This window comes from Salarias fasciatus, chromosome 18 (genome assembly GCF_902148845.1).
Source record: "Salarias fasciatus chromosome 18, fSalaFa1.1, whole genome shotgun sequence".
Lineage (NCBI taxonomy): Eukaryota > Metazoa > Chordata > Actinopteri > Blenniiformes > Blenniidae > Salarias > Salarias fasciatus.
Window position 1 is genome coordinate 17,998,925 of NC_043762.1, and position 25,695 is coordinate 18,024,619.

Genomic DNA, 25,695 nt, shown 5'->3' on the forward strand with positions numbered 1-25,695 from the left:
GGCCTCAATAAGCAGGATTAGGGTTGACGTAACCTTGTGTAGGTCACCTTCCGGGTTAATTGGCCGATAAGGCATTCAGCGTTACGGATGAGCGGGCTGTCACATGAGTGTGTGTGAGTGTGTATGCGTGTTTATGTCTTTGTTTTTATTTTTTATTTTTTTTTAACACTGTGATTAGGAAGTGGGGCACCGGTGATAATGTCTGTGTACTTTAAGCTTTCCTAATAAACCTGATAAACCTCACTTATCAGAGTGTCGGCTTCCTTCAGCCATCTTTTGCTTGATTAAGGGGGTGAAACTGATCAAACATGAAAAAACAAGGTCAACGGACAACTTTTTTTTTTTTTTTAGGCACACCTTGGCTGACTATTTTGTTTACTCCAAACATGCTTTTTATTGTCAATTTGAGAACGAACAGTTCACCACAGTGTTTAAGTACTTTGAGACGATATGAGCTCTGAGATTTGGTGGGCCAGTCTGCTGAACGTGGACAAATGAAAACAAACAAAGATGCACCTGATCAGCAATATTACTAAAGTAGGCAATAGAGCAATGCGAATTTCAAGCAAAAACGGCGTGAAAGTAGTCTCCTCGCCACTGCGCCACAACAACAGCATGGACTGTTTATACAAGGCGTTTGATCCAAGACTTCATGCGGTTTTACGCCAAACTCTGAGTCTGCCATCTGAATTTCAAAGCAAAATCAAGAAACACCAAATTCTGCACATTATTTCCCTGAATTATTAGGACGAGCCTGAACCGCTGTTGGCCTTATTTTTGTGTTACACCAAATGCTGTTTTCTGCTTTGACATGTTCAGCATTCAGGGCTGCGTTCCTGTACAAGTTAGATTATAATAAGCAGTAATTAGAATTGCCAATTTCAATCAGCTCCAACAAGGATTTTCCTGAAAGAAGGTGTTTTTTTGGCAGAGTGCTCTGCGTGCTTGAGTTGGCCCAGGTTTCACATCGTACGCTCTACATGCTGCAAACAGTGAGCTGGGGTGTGTTCGAGGACCTGCAGTGGTGACCCTGCGGTGCTCTGGCCCGTCTCACCCGGTCAGTTTGTAATGTCACAACTTTGAAAGTCACTCAAATCAGCTTATGTTTTAGATTTTCATGCGGCGTTAAAGCATCAACATCTCACAGTACTGAGGTTTTTCCTTATGACTGAATGAGTGAAAAGATTATGTGCTGATATTTGACTGGATTTGAAGTTTAGGTTAATGTTTGTTTTTTTTTCTGTGAAATAGCCACCGCTCATGTATCTCGGAGCTAAACTTCACTAAATGTGGGCCTGTAAAACGTTTAATCTTATTCTAACAGAATTGTTCAGAGCAGATTGAAAGTGCTCAAAGAGAATCTAATCATTCGCCTCACACTCTTCACCCGTTTGAGTTTTTCTGGTTCCCACTGCAGGTTTAGTGTTTTGTTCAGACAGAAGCAGGAAATAAGCTGTGTGTGTCTTCATTTTCTTTAATTATAGGCTCAAATATTGAACAAAGAATGGACCGCTCCTTAAGACAAGTGATATAAAAGCAAATACCGCTGGATTATCTGTGATCTCAGGACAACTTAAAGTGATGGTGACATTTAGGTAAAATCAACACTGGCAAAGAGCTTCTAGTCGTATAGGAGCGATTTGATACGTGCCATCTGCCGGGTGTATAATTAACTTCAGGAGCTCAATTCATAAAAAGCTAGTGTTCCCATCAGTGTCACACCAGCAGTTTTGGGTCATCCTCTCAGCTAATAACGTTATTTTTTTCATCTCAGACACAAACACAATCCTGTCCGTCACAAAGCTCTTGGAGTCTATCAGCAGCTATATGGTTTAAACTGAAAGAAAGTCTCACTATCATATTTAAAAAAGTGTTCTCCTTGTCTATTTCCTGTCTTGTTTTTTTTTTCATTCCTCAGGTCTAAGTATGAGACGGGGGAGCTGATATGTCTCTTTCACCAGTTATGATGCACACGACACCTGAATGAGTGAGGTCAGTCTGATGATTCTCAGTCTGAAAACTGAGAACATGCAACACACCCACATATTTTCACAAAGTAAGAGCTACAAAAAAACAACCCGCACTATTATAAACGCACATTTTGAGATGACAGCAGCCGTGAAAAGGTGAGAAACAAACACGCAGACGGAAAAGAAAGAACCAGATCCGAGAATAGTTTGCGGCCCCGGAGAGAAAGTGGCACATCACAGCAGATCAAACTCAACCCGAGGATTAAGGCTGCAGAACTCTGCAGGCACACACACACACACACACACACACACAGGCAAACAGATGTGCGCTTGTAGCATACGTGTGCAGACTGCACATACTAAAACACGTGACGGAGCTGTTAATATGCCATATCTGAAACACACAGTAATCTACCTACAGCTGAAGAGAAAACTGAATCTCTCCCCCTCCCTCCTGTGTGCATTCTGCCCCAGAAAGCTGCACTATATAATGGTTCATTCATTCGCTAACTTTAGCCTGGAGCTGTACAACTTTTCACTCAATCTATGTGTGTGTGTGTGTGTGTGTGTGGGTGTGCATGTATCTCCTGAAAGCACAGGGGATATGGTTATGGTGCTCCCAGTCCCAAACACTGTGTGACAACATCACAGCGGGGTGAGCAAATACCACTGAGCCATCTGTGGAGTTCGGGCAAAAGCGTTCACACAGGGAACGTTTGCACTGTTTTATTGTCTGATAGAATTTGCAACATATTTTAAACATGCTGCTGTTTCTAAGAACAGAAAAAGCCTGCTGGTACTCAAAAAAAAAAAAAAAAAAAAAAAAAAGAAAGAATGAAAACAAGAGTTCAAGGCCACTTAGGAAATAATATGAAGCAGGATATGGTTAATATTTAATAATGCTCCCCTGAAGGTGTACATCCAGGAAACTGTATTCATTTTAAATTAGTTATACATGTAATTCCACAACATATACATCTATGACAAATGTGTCATGAGGGATAACAACTAAATAAAACAGCTTGAGTATAATCAGAAGAGAAGAAAAGGAGGAACATTAAAAATCTAGCTTGAAGTTCTGCTATAATATCAGACCCCTAACTTCCATTATAACTTAACAAAACGACTCCAAAATGACTTTAAAAGTAGGACCTGTGTACACAAAAAAGACAAAACCAGAGCTATAAAAACATGCCATATGCAGTGAGATGGAAAAAAGAAACTAAACCTGATATTTTAGAACTTCTCAACTTCTCATTTCTGCACCTAAATTGAATATATCATAATCAGGGTGTCAGAAATTTAACTTATAAATAGAAATAAAAGCTTATGGTGGATCAATAATCAATTTCAGACTTCTAAATATTAGCCAAACACTCTTGTAATACATAGTAAAATCTAAATTGACCTGAACTGTAATTTTTAAGATGTATAAACTACTAAACTACTAAATATATGTTGGATCTTCTTCTTCTTTTTTTTTTTTTATAAAAAGATTTCTTGTGTCTTAAATGGCTTCCTGAAATTATGTTGTTAGAGGAGCTATAATTATACGCCCAATTTCAAGTACTTTTTGTTTGAGACACCTGAAGCAAATTACTGATGTTAATGTAACCTGTTTCTTGTTCTTCCTAACATATTTTTATAACGCTCGAGCATTTATAAATGTACTGAAAACGAAACCTGGTCTCTTTTAGTCGTGTTTTTTTTTTTTTTCCTCTCCAGATGGTGCCAATTTCAAGAGTCAAGGGAAAGAGGAGCATTTAAAAAGACCTGCATAATTTTGTGTGGGAGTGTGTGCAGCGTAGTGATACATTTCTTATCGCTAAATGTGTGCATATATATATATAGTACGCGCGCTCCTGTTTCCGCGCTCGTGTGTGTCACCTGAACTCCCAGAGGAGAGCCAAACGTTTCGGTCGACGACTCGCCGCAGAAAGTACCGACAGGCTGTCAATCCACCAACCAGGTGGGCTATCTCCCCACCAACCGCCGGGAGAGTGTGTGTGTGTGTGTGTGTGTTGAGTGTGTGTGTGCGACTGTTCCACGCACAGTCGAAATATTTACACCACAATACGAGATGCCAGGCTGCAGGCGAACCGACAATTAAAGCCCGTAAATAAACTATCTATGAATTATGCATTCATAAAGCAGGGCGAGGCGCTGCGATGTGAGGGCTGCAGGCGCACGACGCTCGCTGCTATATTGGGCTAAAAGGATTTCCTGTGAGTCAGGGTTTTTGAGGAATGGAGCGATTTGAAACCAGGGAGCGAACTATGCGATTTGTGTCGGGTATATGCGTGTGCGTGTGTGTGTGTGTGTGTGTGTGTGTTCCCGCTGAGGAATGTCAGTGGGGGGGGGAAAGGAGACGCATCTGATGACTCACTCCCCCCAAAAGAGAGACAGAAATACAGAAAGAGGAAGAGACCGACAGGTAGAGGAAGCCTGCAGAGTAAACTGATAGAAGCAGAAGAAGAAAGGACGAAAGAACAAAGGAAAACTTGAATCTGACTGACAAGGGTGCTGATTCGCTGAGTTTACTTTTCAGCAGGGCATCAAACAACTTCAGGTGGCTGATTAACAATGAAAGAGCGAAATGTATTTATAGCGAACTAGAATAGAGCAGAAAAGAACTTCAGCTTCGTGTTGAACCAGGAAAACCAGGGCACAGCGACCGGTCACAGACGGACATTCCTGGTTAACGCAGCAGTCAATGCCTAATCAATGCCTCGTAGTAAAGACAGTGAATTACATGTACACTAAAGAAACTTTGACATATAAACCTGCTATGCAAATGGTCAGTGTATAATCATACAGTTCAGCACAGTGACAACTGTACAACAACTCTGAGGGTCAATACAGGGTAGAAATCAATGCTGAAATCTACACGTGTTTCTTTAAGTCAGGTTTTAAAAAGGTGTTTACTGTTTTGGTCCATGACCACAAAGATGATTTTGTGCCCAACTTCCAAGATTTTTTTTTTTTTTCCTGAATGTGTGTCAACATGTGAAACAACCAATGTTGTCATGATGGTAAATAATATGGTGCCAATAACGTGATAACTGCTGTCATTCTGATGTAATAAAGCCAAAGAAGTAACAACTTGCCAACAGTGTAATAAAAGGGCAAAATATTTTTTCAGCCATAATTAAAAAAGAGTATTGTGTATCATTTCATATCCTCATCAAAGGATTTTGGTTAATTCTACTAAAATCATGTATTACCTTATTTGATTATTGGTAAGATTTAATTACAACAGTGGATCAATCTTTGAACACAACTGGCAATTTATTCCATCAGAATCTTTATTATAGTGAAAAAAGATCAAAGTTATTAATCATTGTTCATTATTACATTATTGGTTGATACTGGTGGATTGGATCAGTGGTTAGCACCACTGCCTCACAGCAAGAAGGTCCTGGGTTAAAATACCTGCGTGATCTTTCTGTGTGGAGTTTGCATGTTCTCCCCAAGTGTGTATGAGTATGCTATGGGTCCTTTATTCTTCCATTTGGATAGGGCTAGTAATGTCTAAGACCAAAATAATGCGGGTGAAGACAGAGTGAGACTGAGTGTTACACAGGTCACAAGTGATTGAGAATTATGTTCCTGTTACAGATCAAATCACTCATTTTTCCAAACACCCAAATCTAACACTGAAATACAAATCCAATAAAAACACTGAAAATCAGCTTCTTTGAATTAACGTTATGAATGAAGTGAAGGTGAGCAAAGTTGACCCTGGAGGGGGAAAAAGACTTGTGTTAAGAGTGATAAAAGGAATGAATTGAAAAGAAGGAGATGGAAAAAGGATGAAAAGAAAGAAATGAAGGGGAAGTATGTGTGCGTGTGTGTGTGTGCGTGTGTGTGTGCGCGCATATGCGTGTGCATTTGTTTGTTTCACTGTGTTTGAGTGTGTGATGACATGGCTGACTGAGCGGTTTACTGAGGGTGGAAGAGATGAATGAAAGGTCAGGATATGTCAGGCGAAGCCGAGAAAGAAACACATCTTCACCCCGCGACAGAATACGGATCACCAAATCTGGGTGCGCTTAAGAGCATGAAATAAAATGAGGCACTTTTGTGATGGGGTCAGACCCCGTCTCACACAAATCTGTCGTCGTGTTAGTGGGAGTGTTTCCATAAATTATCCACAATCTGAAGGGAGGGAAAAGCATCGGAGTGCTCTCTCCAGTAACGTGCCTTGATTTATCAGATTGTGGCAGCGCGTGGCTTTACAAATCAGCTAAATGATATTTGTTGGAGGCTTTTACAGGATAAAGGTGTCATTAGCGAGCCAGCTGCAGACGGTGGCAATGACCTGACGTCTCCTCATCTATTTGCTGGGCTCTGCTAATGCAGACGGCACTCAACGTGCGCTATAAGTGCCTTGATGAAATAATATTCACCGCTGATAAATACGGCCATCTTTACTTCTCTGTCTGTTTTTTTCCAAACACCCATGTCTGATTTCGCGTTATTTTTCTCTTACATTATCACCTGACGTGGCATTTCTGTCAATGTCCTTTCTTCAGTAAAACCTGCAGGTTCCCATTTAAACTCAAACGCAAAAGCAGAATGCAAGGTTAAAAAGGACTCAAGTCAACAAAGTACAAATGCTTGAAATATCCACTTCAGTGCATGTTGTCAGATGAAGTTTCTTGGGTTAAAACAGTGCCATTGCTTTAAAAAAAAAGCATTTCAAGAGGTGACATTGACAAAAATTCATTGATTTCAATCGCCCATCGAAGTAAGAGTGCAAGAATAATTTCACTTGTTTAGTTTTGCTCTGAACACTAAAGCCAAACATACTGAGGATTTAGCTTATTCTTCACCTGTGTTGGAGAAAGAAAACACCGGACTTCACATCGAAAAAACACATGCTTATATTCTCACTGGACGAGCCATGTGGACACAGTGAACACGAAGCACCTCCAGGAAACACCTTCACAGACAGACGATGGAGACGAATGAATGGACGGGTCAACCCACAGACACAGAGGGAACATGGACGTCGGTATAAATGGAAAGATGGACAGCCAAAGGAGAGAATGAGGAATACTGACAACAATAAGAAAAAAAACAGAGGCTAAATTTTAAATAAATTAAACAATAAGGAAGCCACAGTTCTACAAATCACAAACAAAGCAATCCATAACTTGTGGTTCTCAGGTTAACAGCTTACCACAATGTTGCGGTATGCATTGACATCATTGATCTAGTTTCCAGATCCAGATTTGACAAAATGCTAAAATAAAACCGGTTCCCCTTTGAGAAAGCTATAAATGAGTGACGATACAAATGTGAAATGTTGTCATGCTGCAGTTAACATTAACAATTGTGTGTGATATTGGAGCCATATAGAGAAGATGGAAAGATTCAGTGAATGAGACAAAGGTAAGATAGATAGACAGAATGTACATATGTATAAATAAATAGTTGGATTACTTTGTCATTCTTTGCTCGGCTTGATTTTGATTCCACACAAGGAATTCGGGGTCGAACCTATCGAGGGGGGACAGGCAGAGAGAAACAGGAGAGAGGTATATGTCGGCTGTCTGGCAACAAATTAATCAATAACCGTCAGAATAGTGATGCTTGATCAATAGAAATCAAAATGTAGCCACTAGACTCGTCTTTCTCTCTCAACACGTGGTGAGCAGGCACTGGTGGAGGAGGTGGGCGGGGTGGAGGACATGCACTTCCAGCAGGTGGTGGGGAGATGGCGGGAATGTCGGGTAAAGAGAGGGTCTCGGGACCAAACAAACCCAGTGTGTGGTTTAGTCCTAACTCCACATTCAGCTGATTGTTGGTGCATGAACCAGTTTTACTTGGCCTATTAGTCAACTTAGCTGAATGATGACAGAATAATCCAGGATGTGAACGATTCTGTCATTTGTTTTATTTCTGTTGACCGTCTTTATCGCAGGGAAACAGGACTGGTAGCAGGGAGTGTAAACAGTGAGTGAATGACAAGCTATGCTAAGCCTGTTATGTGTAGGTTGGTTATATTTGCTTGTGGTTAAATATAGACATTACTTTTCAGGCTTTCCATTTTTCTCCTGCTACTTTCATGTCCTGAGTTCAATTAAGAAGATTACATTAAGAAATGACTCAAAAACAAATGCAAATTTGTTAAACTATTACTATTTAATGGAAAAAATAAAACAGAGTGAATATTTGAGCTTTTACAATAAGATAATCTAGAATAATCCTTGAGAGGCTGAAAAACATTAAAATGTATGTATTCTCTGGCTTAAACAATGGAAGGCTGTTTACTCTTTTTAAATTCTTCTAAAAAAAAATGTTTGCAAAGTAAACATTGTAAACTAAGAGTAAACTCCCTGTTTACATTTCATAAACGTGGTTTGTGGAAAAGATCTTATTGGGGACGACTTTAGTGTAAAAACTTAAAAGCTGTGTTGACAAATGGGCCAGCATTGCAACGACTGGAGTTGAAGGATAAGCCTTCTCATCTGCTACGGTGTCAATAAATCCCACAAAAAGATACATACAGGTAAAAAAAAAAAGTGATAGATTTCATGCCTTTATGTATATTTTGTAATTGCAAACCTGCGTTTGCACTGGGGGCACGTTTCCGTATCTTATTCCAACAACAGCCACTCTGGAGACTGTGTCCACGTAGCGTTTTCTTCTCTACTGTTAGTAATGAGGAAAGTAAATATGCAGCACTGAGCTGCTGAAGGAGGTGTTCCACACACTGTCTCATGTCAAAGTTGTCAGATTGACGCTGCGCATCTTTGCAGCGCTTTTAATTCAGTGTGTCAGTTTTCAGGTGTTGTCACCACAGTTGTACTTCTTCAGGTAAATAGTCACACACTAGATATAAAGTGTGAACGTCACACTGGCAACAAAGATAATGAAGAGGAAATCTGTTTTGATCAGATGTATGTTTCTGTTGAGTGTGATGAACTGCATGGTGTTGACTGTAGTGTTGAGCAGTTTTCTCCCTCTGTGACTTAGAGACACACCGAGTTTGATCTACAAAAGACTTATGCAAATAAAGTCGAAGAAAACTCAATTCTGTGTGCATACATCTGTAGTCTGATCTAGTTACGGGATGCACTGAGGATCACATGTGAAACAGGTGTAAAATACGACAGTATTGATTTAGTGTATTTGATTTGTGAATGTGCAATTTTGGGTGTGCGCCTTGTGGCACGAAATCCTGACAGGAGCTTATGTTAACAGAATAATGTATAATGCAAAATGCGTTTTAAAACGTTTCAAGTATTGGTTTCAATGATACTGTTTTTAAAAAAATTAAAAAACTATAGTGCCTATCTGTTTAGCCTTCAGCAGAGATTCTGTTGTTGTTGATGTGCTGAGAGGCATTTCTTAAACTGCCTCAGCTCGTGACAGAGCATCTCCCATTCGGCATTTTTCTCTTCTTTTTAGACAGATTCAGACTTATTTGCTAAGATGTGTCAGATAAAACTTGTGAGTCACATATCTCTATAGAATCACAGTGGAATGATTGTACACCACTCAATCCCTCCACTGCAACTGGAAACAAACATAGAAACAACAGTGCCCATCAGATTGTTCCTCTAAACAGGAAGTTGTGCACACAGACCTCTGATGGGAGTCCTTCTGTTTGAGCCTGATGTCAGCCATGACGTTATTCTCAGGTGATCGCTTGCTAGAATAAACCAAAGCTGCAATCTATCTGAGCACATGAGCACACTCAGTAGATCAGTTTCGGTGTCTCTTTGTTCCCCTCAGTATTTCCTACCAAAATAAAACGCTACATGGACACAAGCTCTAAGTGTTGCAGATTAGCAGATGTGAATCGTTTCAACAACTGCATCAATAATTCCTGTTGGTAGTTTTCAGGATGGTTCCGTATTATTTTAATTCATTTGTTTTCATCAGTATTTCTAAAGTTTGATTGGGATTTGTTTGACAGGAACAATACACGCATTTCCATATATTTCCTCCGCGACCTCAGGAAGTGCATGCACCATGACAGTGTTGCTGCAGGTAATCCTAAACGGACCCTCCCTTTAACGCGGCAGCGACAACAAGCTACTCAAACAGCTGCAGCGCTGACATTCGGTGTGCGTGTTGTGGACGTAACAGCGTTTGTGCCATGCATCACAAGTCAGTCCTCCAAATGTGGCGGTGCGGATGTGTCGAAGCTACACAACAATGAGGCCAGAGCTAAAGAGTGACCGGACAGACAATGTGAGTGTGATGTGCACAGAGAAATAAAAACACTTGGACAATGAAGGAGAGAGCAATGGCAACGACGACGACAACAACAACAGCAGCGAGTCACCTTTCCTGACCACACACACACAAAAAAAAACTTTCCAAATGTTACGATATAATAGGCAACTCAGCACAAAGTGACTTCCTCATTAGACATATTACATTTGTTCAACCAAAAAAAAAAAAAAAAAAAAATTCTGCTCCTTATACCTGAACTGAAATGTCACAAAGAGACACTTCAGCTTTAATTAGGCTGCTGCCGTCTGTGACAGGTACGTCTGTGCAAATCATTAGTCAGAAAGACTCGGCTAAAGAGGGAAGAAGAAAATCCAAGACGCATCTGAAATGGTATTTTTCACTTGATTTTTAACTGGGACAAAAGAGCGATAAAAACAGCTATTATGCTGTCCCTATTTGTGTCTCTCTTACTCTTTTTCATCTGGCTGTCACTGCCTCTCTTTCATACGTCGAGCCCCTCTGCTCTAAAAGCGGACTCTCACGCAGACTCTTTCTGCATTAACCGCGACTGCCTGCAGCGCCGGACGTGGCTGATCGCCGCCGGCAGAGCGCCACGCCGCTCCAAACGGCGACGGCAAACTTCAAATTGGAGCTAGAGGTGTACACAGGCATTCATAAGCAGTGTGAACAAGCTGTAAGAGCAGGGAAACCAGAGAGGACAGTGAAAGATGTGGCGAGATGTGTGCCTCATACTAAAGCCCAGATTCAGCCCGTTTTATTTATTTATTTATTTTTTTAACTGCTCACGACTGTCAAATCCTCACAGTCGCTTATCTGACAAGCTGCTACAAGCTGTCAGCGTCACTAAGTCACACTTCCAGCTCTCACCTTTGGTGGATGAGATTCAACGGGATATGTGTAATAAATAAATAGATAAATATTAAAATGTGTAATTTCTTTCCTGCAGGAGGTGATTTGGTGAATCTGGCCTTCAGTAAGTTCAGTGAAAGTGGAAAGGGAGCAGAACAGAGGGCTTCATCAACAAGCCAGAGCTGACTCCAGGTGAAAACTGGACAGATTTTTTTGTCACCTGGGATCCTTCTGGATGCTGTCCACCGACGGGGACCGGCCCAGGGCGGCCTCGGGGGGGAGGGCGGGGCCCGACTTGCTGTAAGGCGACTCGGTGGACGGGCAGAACTGCAGGGTGCGGTACGGGTTGGCGTAGTCGGCCGCCCCGCCTCCCGTGGCAAAGCTGCCCCTCTGGAAGGTGGCGGCGGCACTCTGGCTTCCCGTTCGCTGCAAGGGGATTGGGTCGACACCAGGGGAGGGCGGGGCTAAAACAGGAAGAGGAGCGTAGGGACAGAGCAGATAGTTGAGGACCTCTTGGTACAGCTGGTTCACCACTGGGGTTTAAAAGAGCCGAGGAGGAGGAGGAGGAGGAGGAGGAGGAGCAGGGTTTAAAAGATGGAAGGAATGCAAACACACACACACACACACACACACACACACACACACACACACAGGAGGAGAAAACAACAATCCCAGCACAGGCGGAGCAACACACCACAGGCAACAATAAGTGGAAAAGGAAAGAATAAGAAAGAAAAGAAAGAAAAAGGCAACTTAAAGTCAACAGGTGGGGAACCGTCAAGGTGAACTCACTGACAGATCTCGCCTCTCAACCGACAATAAAACAAAAACAGACAAAAGATGAAAACAATTAAATGAGCATGCAAAAAGCAACGCAGCATTGCTACAGTGACTATATTTACAAACTATGAAGGTAATTGAGCTTATAGAGACAAATAGAAACAATAGATACAACAACACAGAAGGAAGGAACTTATTCAAGCCCCACAATGCAATCCTGCTTTACACTGAGTCACTTTCACGCTGAACTCACAATTTAAAATTCAGCCATTCTTTCTGTTGTTAACAAGCAGCTGGACAATTAACCCAAAATCCCTAAAGAGATTTATTACTGTTGCACTGAGGAATCATACAAATTGTACCAAAGATTAAAATCAATGGGTTTTCAATGTGAACTCTATGTACAGTTTAGCAACGAGCTAAAAAAGATTCTTTGGAAATGTAATGTGAAATATTTCTATGGTAACTGGTTGACGTTTGAGGTACAAATCGGCCGACTTTGCTTCGTTCACAGGTCCGGTATAATGGTTTAGCATTGTTCTCGGTATTGTGTTAGGCTAATTGTTTATTCATACAGTGATTATTTATTAATTTTTTAATAAATACAAGCTGCAGGAGCCATACATCCTGGCAATCTTTTTCCAATGACCATCTAAAGAGAATTATATTCCTTGCAGCAAATTTACCAATTAAAGCAAAAACTCAAGACTTTTTGGAAGCAAATATATTCACTGAGGAAGTATGGAATGGAAAACATGGATATCTGAATATTTCATATTGTTTTGCATTAAAACACTTTTTTAAGGCTTTTAACTAAATGTGGATTGTGTCTTCACTCTACAACAGAGAAAAGCTTTTGTAGTGAAAATTTTTAAAGGTCATTTTGCTCTCGTTTTACTGTTCGGGCCCCTTTGAGATCACCTGTGGCCTTTTGTGGCCCCTGAACGGAGATCATTCTGATACCACCGGCTCAGGGGCTCGTGGCAGTTTCACGGCGTATCCGGCAAAAAGATGTCAGAGCCTTGTCATACACGGCCCAATAAAGGCCGACCGCCAAGGATCACGCCAAGAGAGAAAGTGTCTTCTTGTTAAACAGCAGTTCAGGAAGCGTTTGGGTGTGATAGTCAACACGCGGGCGACGCTTTCCTCTGCGGGAGGCGAGCTGGGTCGCTTCCCTCCGTGTGTGTGTGTGTGTGTGTGTGTAACTAGATAACTACAGGGACCTCGACAAGGCCTCAGGAAATTCACCTGCGATGTGAAGTCGGGTGTGTAAAGAGTCGCCTGCCTGCTTCCAACTCGTCGTCATGGTGGGAGTATTCAAACTGACCTTGAAGAGACGTCGACAGGAGAGAAAAGGCCTGTCGCTGACAATGTGGCTTCAGCCGCTGCCGTTCCTGCCGTTTCCACACACAGCGTCAGATATTGATCGATCAAGTGTGTATGGGAGGTTGAGATAGAAAGCCCTTCAAATCTTTCATTCGATAGTTTTAAATTCGTTGGAACGAAACTTTGTGGTAATTTCTTCTGTTTTGCTTTTTTTTTTTCTTTGCTCAAGCGACAAAAACCTGCGGCGCAGCATCAACAACATTTTAGGACACGGCTGATTTGCTTTGATTTCAAAGCAGCCCAGCTAACGCCCATGGGATTAATTGAGATTAATTTTCAGCCTAGAAACTAATTAGTTAACAGACTGTGACTGAGAGACAAATTGCCATTGAGACCCCAATTGGATTTGCCTACCTGATCTGGTAAATAGCACGCACCATCGGATGGCAAGAAGAATCTAACATACGACCGTTAAACTGCCGCTTTCTGAGAAAGAGACCCGGGCGTGTCTGCTTCTCCTCTCTTCATCCTGCCTTCTTCTGATCAATCGCGTCATTCGGGGGATCATATGCTGCCTTCTTCCTCTCGCTGATTTCTAAATGTAGATGGTTCAGTGGGTGATTTACAACATGCTGCCGCTATTTATAGTGCCGGGCTATTTGAAGCATTCCGCTTGTCGCCTTCTAAGTGTCACTATTATCAAGTCCAAATTAAGTGAAAGTTTTGCAGATTTGCACACATAGCTTCTCTCTTCTCCTTTAAAGAGTTATATGAGGCTCCGACTAATGGCTCGTACCCGACAGAGTGCAAGGAGACGCGTCACTGTGATTTAGAGTAACTTTAAGTTAGAACGCTTTGAAAGCAAACTCAAAACTGAGGCAGGACAGGCAGGAATATGGCACGCTCTGTGTCTCGTTGCTGGAAAAATTTAACATTTTTATGCCATGAACGGCAAAATACAGAAAACTGGCAATTTCTTACACAAATAAGTAGCAGTGAGTTATTTGAGTTTAACAGTTGTAGAGTTAGTGTACATAAAAACCAATAGCTACCTGGGAGAGTAATTCTTTCCCACTTGCACTGTGAACTGTCTTCCTAAGTTACTGTGCACATGGTTGTATTAATGTAATAAAAGTGACTCATTTGCATCTACTGAAGTTATTTTGTTATTTATTTCTCACCCAACTTCCTACACATCTCACATAGGATATTAACCATAACAGTGTCAGTGGCTGTTTTTGTGAATGAGACTTTTGCGTGAAGAGTTTCCTTGAGGTTTGCTGTACATCACCTTGTAAAATCTCTCCCGTTTTAAAGTAAAGCTGCTTTCACTTATAAAATGTATGTGCACCTCTCAAATGTCAACCAAGCTGTTTGCTTTCTGCTCATCTCCCACCTGTAGAACCTGCTATCTCTTTCCCATCATCTTCAGGGATTTGTCTTTGTGGACTCAGTATTTGCAGACGCCTGCTTCACACCCTGGGCGCTTAACCTCTGCCTCCGCAGCTCCGTCTCCACCCACCTTGTCCTCGAAGGTTTGGCTTGGTGTAGACTCTGTCTTCGTAGATGGGGTCGATGTGGTGTTCAGGGGACTGCAGGGGCCGCAGCTCGGAGCCCAGGTGACTGTGCTGGCTGCTGTAGGAGCCTCTCGAGCCTGGAGGACAGAGAACACGCCAATATTTTAGCTGATCAACCACAAAATGCACAATATTGACATTCAGATAATGACCCACAACGTGATGACATACAAAATGCACATTAAAAAAAGTAGTAATAAAGTTGCCTTGACCTCTACCTGCCAGGCTACCAGGCCTTTGCAGGGTGGCGTTGGCGTACAGCTCGTGGGAAATCTTGTAGCCGTCTGCGCCGATGTGATGGAGCATTCGCTTGGTGGGCGACAGCGTGGCGTAGCTCCCCACCGCCGAGCTGAGCTGGTGGATGGGCGACGAGGTGTGGTTCCCCCCCGGGGAGGCCGCCATGGGGAGGGGCGAGGAGGACCCGGCGGCACCTGAAGCCACCATATTGATCGGCGACGAGGTGCTGCGGGGGGGGGAGAACAATGAGGCAGTTACGATTCAGGTCCGAATGTGATGCTTTCGTTGCAAATTGAAGGTTTTCAATTCAAAACCAGAACAACTGTTGAAGTACAATAGTTACACAGCCTTAAGAAGTGTTGAACGAAGATAAAAAGTGTGATTTTGACTTCAGGACATTGACTTGTCATTCACTTGTCACAGTTTGAAAAACTGTGTAGTGTCTTTGTGCATCTAAAATAAAGCTGAGTGTTTTTTGAACAGCATTTGGCTCCACAGCATGTGTTTGTGAAGACCGGCCCACTAACAGTCTGCTGCTCCATTAGGGAGTTCGTCTCTGCTCGGTGTGAAAAACTGGGCTTCAGGACTTTCAGCAAAGATTTATCGGTCGTGAGTTGAGCGCTAAAGCCTTCAGTCGATGCGTGGATCTTTGAAGACGGTTCGGAGCGGCGCCTTCAGTTGCGAGCAACAAAAAGAAAAAGGCTAGTTTTTGAGAAAACTTCAAATTAGCAAATAATGATAAACAAGACTAATACAATCAGGGCATACAGTCAGGTTGTTTGAAAAGAGGCGTGGGAAGAAAAATCTATAACAAGACCAGAGAAATCATGGTTTCAGCCTCTTACTTCACAAATGAAGGCATTCTGAGGTGTGATAAAGTTTAATGTCGGTCTGACGAAACTAACGTACGTAGATTTTTTTTTTGGCTGAGAAACATTTGGATTTGAATGGTTTTATGAAGCCAGACACACAAAGTAATTGTTGAGTCAGTATTGATTAACAGCCGCATCGACCTCTTTGTGCTTTGGGGATTGTAAAATTATTAGGTAAGGCTCTTCAATCAATGCCGCGGTGACGAATGGATGGGACTGGACCGACCTGTAGGATTTGGCGAGCCGGCTGGGGGACTGTTTGGGCGAGGACACCCTCTGTAGCGTGGCGTAGCTGGGCATGTCGGCGGCGGCCGAGCCCAGGCGCTGCAGCTTGGTCGGGGATCCCACTGCCTGCAGAGGGGAGCTCACACGCTGTAATACAAGATATGTACTTCATTAAAGGCGAGTGTCACTCACTTTAAATATTCATCTTCTCTTCTTATTCATATCATTATTTTCAGCGAGATGAACAACTCCCCCCGGAGCTGGAGAAACCAGAGAGCAGAAACTCTAATCTGTGATAACATCCTGATAAAGAGCTGGGGGTTATCAGACCAAACATGAAGAGATGACTCTGAACTTTTAAAACCAAACGCACTTGAAATGTGACTGGAAGCAATAGGCCGCCAAATTAAGTCCCATCATCATTCTAAACATGTATTTTCGTTTTTTTTCGTGTCAAATAGGTTTAAAGAAATATTAGCAGAGTCCTGCTGATGCAGCTTAAAGGTGTAATTTATAAAAGCTACTGATCTGAATGGGACGCAAGACGTGAAGTGAGGTGAACATAACGCCAAACGCCGACCACTTCAACGGCAAATCTTGTTAAATTTGAAACAAGTCACGATTAACGCACCACAGTTAAAATGCTGAACAGGACAAATTAATCAGTGTGCCAAAAAGAAGCAAAACACAACAACAAACTGAGCCCCTAGAAGATGTGTTTGTGTTTTGTTTCTGCTTTGTGCTTTGACCGATCCAATAAATCATCGGCAGTGATTACAAAAACAACACAAAACAACCTTTTTCCATTTGCTCCTGCAATAACTGCAGCAAATAAACTGATCGAACCGTGAATAAACTGAATAATCATGAATCAGAAATTTCCCCATTGAAAAACTTACACTAAGGAGGCCAGAATGACTGATGGTGGAATTAATTATCAAATACTTTACAAAGTAATTTCACACTCTAGAAAAAAAAAAATGGCTGCTACCTCCAGCTTGAATCGACCAGGAACAACACGTATGAGCGGTGTAGTGGTCGTCTCACAGGTCAGTTCGTCTAACCTGCCTTCACCCGCAGTCAGCTGGACGCTGGCTTCAGCCCTGATTTCCACAAGCTGGATCGATGAGTACGGACGATAGACGGGAGGGTAATGACGTAATGGCGGCCGACGGGGAGAATCGCTGCACCATTAAGGCTGACAAGCCGACACCGCGATGATTTCATTGATTAAAGAGTTATTGAAGAAGAAAAGCGGACGCAGCGAGCCAGCTGTGCGGCTGTTTACAAGCCTGCGACGCTGACGGCCGCAACGGAGAAGGACTTCATGCAGTTTCTGGTTGAATGTTTTGTAGCTGTTGGAAACGCATTTAACTGACAAAATGCACACAAACAGTGTCTTGTACATTTCTGTCAATCTTCGTGTGAGTTTAACAATAAAGCTCAGACGTAGTGTCGTTCACACCTGTCAAAAGAGCCAAACAGGCCACCATGGTGACTACTGATATCCTGATTGATATATTGATAAGTGAGGGAGGCGTGGCGAGAGCGTCTGTCACACAACAACTGGAGCAGTCACCTCTGCCGGGATTCGTACCTGAGCTGGCAAAGTGGCACAGGAGTAATACATGGAAGGTCCGACGGGGGCGGGCCCGCCCTCGGCGGGCATCTGGAAGGCGCCGCCAAGGGCCTGCTGGGCAAACGAGTCTCTCTGGGACTGCGAGGGAGAATCCGTGCCCGCTAACTGGGCAGCCGCTCGGCTGGACGTCACCTAACAGACGGCGGAGGACAGCGGAGAGAAACATGAGACAGGCGAGGAGGGGGAGGACAAGACAGTCGAGAGAGAAAAACACGACAGAGGAGGAAAGCAAGAAAAAAGAGGAGCGGCGAAGACCGAAAGAGGAAGAGAGGGAGGGTTGAGAGGTGGAGGAGAGTGGAAATGACAAAGGAACATATTATGAAAGGAAGAAGTGTGGATAGAAGGAAGCAATTACCTGGTTGTAGCTGTGAACCGCCCCACCTCGGCCTGATTCCCCCAGTGCAAGCCCCTGGTTACTGTGATAACCGGCGGCGGCGTAGGCATCCTGGTTGTTGAGCTGCAATGCGCTCTGGGAAAGGAGTCCTTGTCCTAATGAGAAAAGCAAAAAGAAAATTACAAACACACAAAAAAAAGGGAAGACGACACATCAAAGGCTGTAAGCACTGAAGTAACACTTGATGGCGACACAAAAGCCTTGGTTCTTTCACTTAAATTTAATAAAACTCAGGCAGGAAGAATATGGATTTAGAGTCGGAGAGAAGTGGAACGAGGACCCGTCGCAGTCTGAGAAAAACTTTCTGATCGTTGTCAAACGGCCACCTTAAAACTCGGTTGCACTTCTGTCAAGTTGCTTTCATGGGACTATTTTGAGAAAACTTCTGTAACATTCCTTTTTTATGTGTGTGTAGAAAGATTTATTCTGTTCGTGGCCTTGAAGGCATTTTGTAACCCAGTTCACATCACACATGTTATACAATAGATTCTTTTTTATTTTTTACAAGGAAAGATTGATGAGGCTACAGCAGATGACTAAATATGAGGAGACGAAAAAACAAACTGAAAAACGGAATAGAACCAAACTGAAATGCTATCCTCCTGTTTCCAGACACCCCTTTGCTTTTTAGCCAATATGTTATTCCAGCCTCTTTCTGCTCTCACTCTGATGCCCAGTGACCCTAAATCTTACTCTGTTTCTGACCTCCATTTAAAACTCTTTTCTTCACTACATTTCTCCTTTATTGCTCTGAACGTCCTTCTGCATTCATCTCCTCGCTACTTTTCTGTATAATTCAGCAAAAGAAAAAAAATTGGATCAACGAGGTCAATAATTAAACTTTAACGCGCTCATTCAGACACGCACCGATATTGAATAAGCGGGTTCGTCATTTCACCTCACGGTGAAAATAATCTGGTTCGACTCCAGATTCAGGCCTTTGTGTGGATTTTCCAAGCACAACCCTGTGAGACATTTACTGAACGGGTGACGGACGGGACTTTAACACCTGCTACATGATTCATATCTTCACTCTGAACTCTTGAAATGAACTAAACCTTTTTAGTACAATTACACTTATTTCTGTTCCTATTGATCAAGATGATTGAGGTTCACATTTTTAGTACATTTAAGTTTTTATGTGAGCGTTTTTTGTTGCTTGCAGTCTAATTAAACATCTAGCTCATTTAAATTTGAGATGCTTTCAAATAATAATCTCTTTTCTTAACATGACTTTAATATATTTTATTGGAGATGGCTTCTTCCATTCTTCACATTCCAAAATGTTACCTTCATTTTTTCAGGTAAACACTAGAAAGGAGAAAAGAAATTGACAAGACAATAACAGTAAACTGTAACACCACCTAAATATACCAACATGACTATGAAGTGAAGATAGTGGATAACATTTCTAAATTATAATTCTAACAATGGAAATCTTTCTAGCAGACCATAAACATGGAAACTAACCTTTTTGTAATTATAGTTTTAAACCTTTTTTCTTGGGCTCTATTATAGTAAGCAGCAGTTTTTCACAGTCTAAATCTCCTTTTAAGGCTCTGATTTTCATTCTTTGAGCTGCAAAAACAGCAGTTTTTTTGGCGTAATGAACTAAAATATTACCGAGCACTTTGTTTATCACATATCCACAGGAATGGGAAGTGGTCCATGCAAATCTCTTATTTAAAAAAAGTAGTTCTAATGTTGCCTTGACCAGTCAAATCAATCAGATGATTTGAGGGCTGGAAATGCTGCTTTGAGGCGAAATACAACCAGGAACAAATCAGCTGTGCCGAACTTATTCAAATCTGACCTGAAATCATATGAAAGAAGCTTGTCATGAGTAACAGTTACGTTGTTGATGAGAAATCAGTGATAGAAGACAAGTTTCCTTCCGTCACTCACCAGTGTACCTTTAAACGGCATCAGAGATTCAAAGCTTGTTTGTGTGAGTTTGTCTCAATTCGGGTGAATAATAAATACAGAAAACGTTCAGCAGAAACATTTTCCCTTAGAGGGACATAGAAACATTTGCTACGCTTCTCTCATTTTGTGGAATATTACCAGTGGTTGGGTTTAGTGGCTGGATCATTACACATCATCTACACTTCGCTACGTCGTCTGTCAAATGTAGTAAATATAGAGAATCAGAGCTGCACTGCTGTGAAACACCTCCGAGCTGAGCTTGCGTTTTTTTTTTCTTCACTTTTATTACCACAACTCTTCTGCTTCAGGCTGCCATCCAAATCTTCCAAAGATCAGGCTTCCAGACTCCATCTAGCCAATCACGCAGCGAGCGGCCATTGAGCCAGCAGCTGCTCAGCCATCAAGTCAGTCATTTTGTTTCCGTTTATTCAGGGTGTCTGCCACTTTCCCAAATCATCTTTAATGCTTTTCAAAAAAAAAAAAAAAAAAAAAAAAAAAAAAAAAAAAGGAAAAAAAATAAATAAATAAATTGAAGGGCTCCACAATGAAAATTTGATAGATTTGCCACAGCTGAACAAATTCACATTTGGGCTGGGGAATTTCTGCAATATAATAAATCAGAAATGTTCAGCGCAGACAGCAGTTTTCTACAGAGAGAGTCACGGCAAGGCAAACGTCTGCAAGCAAATAAATCCTGGAGGTGGATGTTTGAGAGTTAAGAGGCCACATCTCAAAATTCAAGACCAGCCATGACTGAAAATCACTTCCTTCCATTTAATTAAAATAAATACAAGGAACAAAGAAAAATCTTAGAATTGTATTAAAACTTTCCCACAATACACCAACAGGCACTTTGATAAAATTAATGTCATTTATTGTTTTCACACAATTGAAGTTTAGAAATAGTTCACATCATCGTGATAAAAACAACAAAAGCATTATAATTTATGATTCTTCACTTCCTCTTCCTCCTCAACACCTCAAATTGACAAACCGCCTAAATAAGCTCTTGCCAGAAAGGAAATGTTTTACTCAGAGTAACACTTATGGTTGTAAAAACCGAGTCAGTAAAAGTGTAAAAGTTGTTTTACATGACAGAGATTTGCCTGTTTGTCGATGGAGAAGCCAGAGCCTCCTGATGATTCTGATGTTTGTTGTTCTCGCTTCAGTTTCGTTTACTAATATCCAGTTTCTGAAGGCCTAATCTGTTTAAAAGTTGCAATCCTAAAATGTTTCTACTGGGTGTGGGTGCTGCAACTTTCTTATCTCAAGACTACTCTCAGGCAGTAAAGAGAACCTATTTTCTTTAGCCAAGCCTCACTTGTTGAAAAGCAGGTTTACGACTAGTTTATTTCCTGATAGTAGTAATCAAGCAGACTTAAAAGCATCAGGTTCAAACGTTACACACACCCAGAGCAGCCATGTTTGTGTTTAATTTTCCATGCTGCCTCATTTGTGATTCCATTCCTGTGATTTGCACACGGACCATTTAATTTCCAATGTAAACAAGCAAACATGCTGCAGAGTGGGGCACATAACTAAGACACATGCAAATGACTGCACAGATGAGAGGAAACACAGTAACGGGAAAGGATCTGCAAAGCAAAGAAGGATGCATGTGCTGTAGATTCTGCACGGTTATGAATGGTCTGTAACAACGGAAATAAAAGTGTGTAACTCAGGGAGGAGTGCCGACCTGTCAGGATGTACCCTGCCTTCACTCACAGAGAGTCAGGAAAGCGATAAAGAGGCTGAACAGATGGATGGAATTTGAGGAAGGACAGAAAGAAAGGAGCATCTTGAGCTTGAGCCAAAACTCCCCCGTCTCATTTATTAATTTTTGTTGCGTGACGGATTAATTCATTTTCGGCGATGAAAGCAATGATATGCCGACTAAACAGCTTTAATTACAAAACATAGCTTTTCTTTTTCCCCCGTAAAATAATTTAAAGAATTATGTTCCTATTATATTCCCCAGTAGTTGCAGGCATACATGCATTCATCAATAATACAGATGAAGAATGGCCACAGATTCCTGCAAACAACCCACTTCATTGGAAAACAACCTTTCATAGCTTTATAGCAATTTTAAAAAGCCTTGTTAATTCCCAGCGTCCAGCATTTGTATTCCCGAAACAGCTTTTGAGCTGCTCTCCATCAACAGCGACTGTGCCTCTAATATCAATGGCCGTCTTTTTTTTTTTTTTTTTCTCCAATAGCAGTGTACGAATCAAACAAGAAACTTTTCTTTTTTGGGCCATTATTGAAGAACAGAGAAATCCGAGGGCCAGCGGTCAATATCCACTGCACAGGACAGATAAAGTCGGCAGCTGAAGGCAAGAGGAGTCACTGTGGATAAGACTGTTGAAAAATAAAGCTCAACCAAAGTGAAAAGTCACTTCAAAATACAGCAAATAGCTCCTGTAGGCAGTGGGGCTGGTGATATTGCATTATTTAAAATGTGATATTAAGCTAAGGGTGCTGGCTGAGTTTACTAGGTCAAGGCCTCCGTGTCTGGTGCAGGCTCATCTTGGGCACGCACGCACGCACGCACGCACGCACGCACGCACGCACGCACGCACGCACGCACGCACGCACGCACGCACACACACACACACACACACACACACACACACACACACACACACACACACACACACAAGTGCAGACAGGCAGAGGAAAACACATCATTGCGGCAGGCGAAATCCTTCTCCGGGCCCGCTTCAAATCTGTTCACACACTCTCGAACGCAAACCCAGATGTGTGTGGAAAGCCGCAGGATGTTTTCCGCAGCTTTTGTTTGCCACTTTAGGTGTGTTTGGTGTTGGTGGAGGAGCGTTTTGGGAAGCAAAAGGCTTCATAAATACATCATCAGTCCAGGCTCCACTGAACCCATCTGACGAGAAGAAACTGGGGTGCGCTGGTGTGTGAGAGGGAACGTAATGGCCGAACCGCAAGAAGATCTGAATTTTGAAATCAGTTTTAGGTGAACACACACACACACACTCACACACACACTTGGCTCACACCGGCCCTGTGCTCCCATGCATGAACACACAGCACCCCTGCATTCACCTACATTCATGAAGTTATGACCCGAATATTCTCCTTTCAGCTCATTTGTCTCTTTTTTTTCACACACAAAAAGACCAAAGAGTTTCTTTTCTTTGTGGTCACCGCACCCCATCGACACATTTTAATATTTCATCAGTGTGTGTTTGCTGACTCTGGTGCACACACATAAAACTGCATGCCCGATGCCAAGTAACACACGCAGATTAACATGCGTGCTGGCAAACACGAAGCAGCGTGACGCATGAAGACATGAGCGTACGCCGATGTTTGTTTTTATGTATTCATTTGTGCTGCATGTGTGTCTGACAAAACACCTAAAACCAAATCACTGTTCATTACAAACACATATTTAGACATTTTCTTTCACCCCCAGAGAGAAAAAAGAGAGAGAGAGAGAGAGAAAAAAAAGCCTCTGATCCCTCAAAGTGATTTGGATGTAACTCTACACGCTCGCTTCATTCAGTAGACACACATCTATGAATATGCAAATAGTCGCTGCCTCCGTCTCCACCCACCCCTCTGCCGCTTGCCGGCAGCTCCAGCTTACCTGCTCACCTTCAACTGTGCCTCTCAAACACACAACCCCCTGCTTGTTTTTTTGATTAACTAACTCATGCTCAAACAGGAACAGAGTCTCAGGAGGAAAAAAACAGATTGTTTTTCTATTAATTGTCTGAGTAAGAACGTCAATACAATGCTCATACAGCATTAGAAATGTAACAGAAGACGTGTCTTTACTTTGAGGGAGTTATCAAACAGCTTATATTTGTAGTGTTCAATCATTTCAATATTGATCGCCACTTTTTATTGTGTATTATCAACATGAGCGTGCTGCTTTTGACTGTGTAAAATTAACATCTATGTTATACTGAAATGTTGAAATATCTTCCTACTTTAGCTTCTGATTTCTATTTATAAAAAACAAATAGTGATCTAAAGCAACACCTGAGGTTAAAAAGTATGGCAAAAAATGTGAACTTTATTTGTGTCGTTCTTGAACAAAATTAGCCTTTAAATATGTGCATAGATCGAACATCGTTAATGGACTGGTCAAATGGTTTGTCAGCTGAGACAGAGCCCAGTCTGGATGGCTCACTGTAGAAGACGGACAGCTGTTGCACAGTTTTCCTCCGTTTTGATTAATTCTCTACATCTTGCACACACATGCATGACACTGTGTGTGTGTGGGTGTGTGTGTGCTGATTAGCAGCTCGTCCATACAGCCTTCTACCCTTCTCGGTGTTTCTGCGCTTATAAAGCATTTGCACGCCTGGTTACGAGCCGATGCTGTTTTACAGTAGTGGCGTGTTTGCGGATGAGCCTCCCCTCTCTGCACTACGAGCAGCAGGCCAGCTGACACCTCAGCAAGGAAGGATTAGCATATCAAACTACTTGCACGACTCTGCATGTCTCCTGACAGCTACCTCTCTCCCATGGGGTGGAGTATAGAGCAGGCACGGGTGTCATCCCCGGGACCGAGAGTGGAGCAGAGAGGCACAGGGAGCAGCTCAGGATGCCGCCGAGCGCTCTTATAAATAACTACTTTGTATTCCGAAATGGAAACATGTTAGGGGAAAAATGTTTTTCCCTTTCTGTTTTTTTTTTTTTTTTTTTGTACTAATCTCTTCTGTTTCTTTCTAGCATGGAAAAGAGATGTTGAAAATCAAATTACATCAATTGAAAATCATAGGAAAGCTGCAATCATCCTCAACACACTAACATGCAAGAAACATGGGCTTTTTGGATTGCTGGTTTTCTGCTGAAGACGGCTGTATTTGGATCAGCGGCACTTTCACGGCACATAATGAAATTCAGAGAAAGACAAAATATGTGCAGCATTTAGGTGCTGATAAGCTTATGCTAATCACAACTTGCCCAAAGAAAGTTACAGTTGCAGACTTGATTCTTTCTTGAACTTTTAATTCAAGAAAAGACTGAACAGACTCACATTTAAGCCCCATCGCTCGGTATTGCTTTAAAGGAGGCTGATTTTATTTGCAGTATTTTCTCAATGTGGGCCTGATTTGAAAGACATGAGCGTCAGGTTCGAATTGAATGCAGTTTGTGTGACTGAGTTTGAACTTGTGATTTTATTTTTAGCCCAAATTACTTGTTCAACCTTTACCACAGGTTGGATTGTGAGGTATTAAGGGACTTTCTGTAAACTGTAGCCTCTACTGATGGTCTTCAGTGAGATATTCAGGGGACTGACTTATCTAAGGCTACGTTCACACTGCAGGGCTTAATGCTCAATTCGGATTTTTTTGTGAAATCCGATTTTTTTGCGAGTTCGTTCACATTTACAATAAAATGCGACTTGTATGTGATCTCCCGTCTGAACGGAATACAGCCCAAAAGTGTCCCACATGCGCAGAAGAGGACAGAACGACGTCACGCAGCAGCGCGCTTCAGTGTTTGCGGAACCCAGAAACAACATACAGAATCTGTAGCTTTTCAAGCGTCGATGATTTATTTAAGAACTGATCAAACACGTATTCTCACAATTGAATAGTGAGCAATCATTTCAGTGCTGCGCTTCTAATCAGCCGCGCCGAGCTCCTTCTGTGTGTGTGTGTGTGTGTGTGTGAGAGAGAGAGAGAGAGAGAGAGAG

The 25,695-nt window shown here is 42.1% G+C and overlaps 1 protein-coding gene across 2 annotated transcripts in view; it reads right to left on the reverse strand.

Moving 5' to 3' along the window:
- The window catches only part of ctnnd2b (catenin (cadherin-associated protein), delta 2b), a 110,490-nt gene that overhangs the window by 39,951 nt on the left and 44,844 nt on the right, over positions 1 to 25,695 (reverse strand). For both annotated transcript variants that reach the window (XM_030115659.1, XM_030115658.1), the window contains exons 5-11: positions 18,045 to 18,178; positions 17,648 to 17,821; positions 16,052 to 16,197; positions 14,929 to 15,179; positions 14,662 to 14,793; positions 11,254 to 11,497; positions 7,419 to 7,475 (exon numbers count right to left, since the gene is read on the reverse strand). In XM_030115659.1, coding sequence (XP_029971519.1) covers positions 7,419 to 7,475; positions 11,254 to 11,497; positions 14,662 to 14,793; positions 14,929 to 15,179; positions 16,052 to 16,197; positions 17,648 to 17,821; positions 18,045 to 18,178 — 1,138 coding nt within the window. The remainder of the gene's footprint in view (positions 1 to 7,418; positions 7,476 to 11,253; positions 11,498 to 14,661; positions 14,794 to 14,928; positions 15,180 to 16,051; positions 16,198 to 17,647; positions 17,822 to 18,044; positions 18,179 to 25,695) is intronic.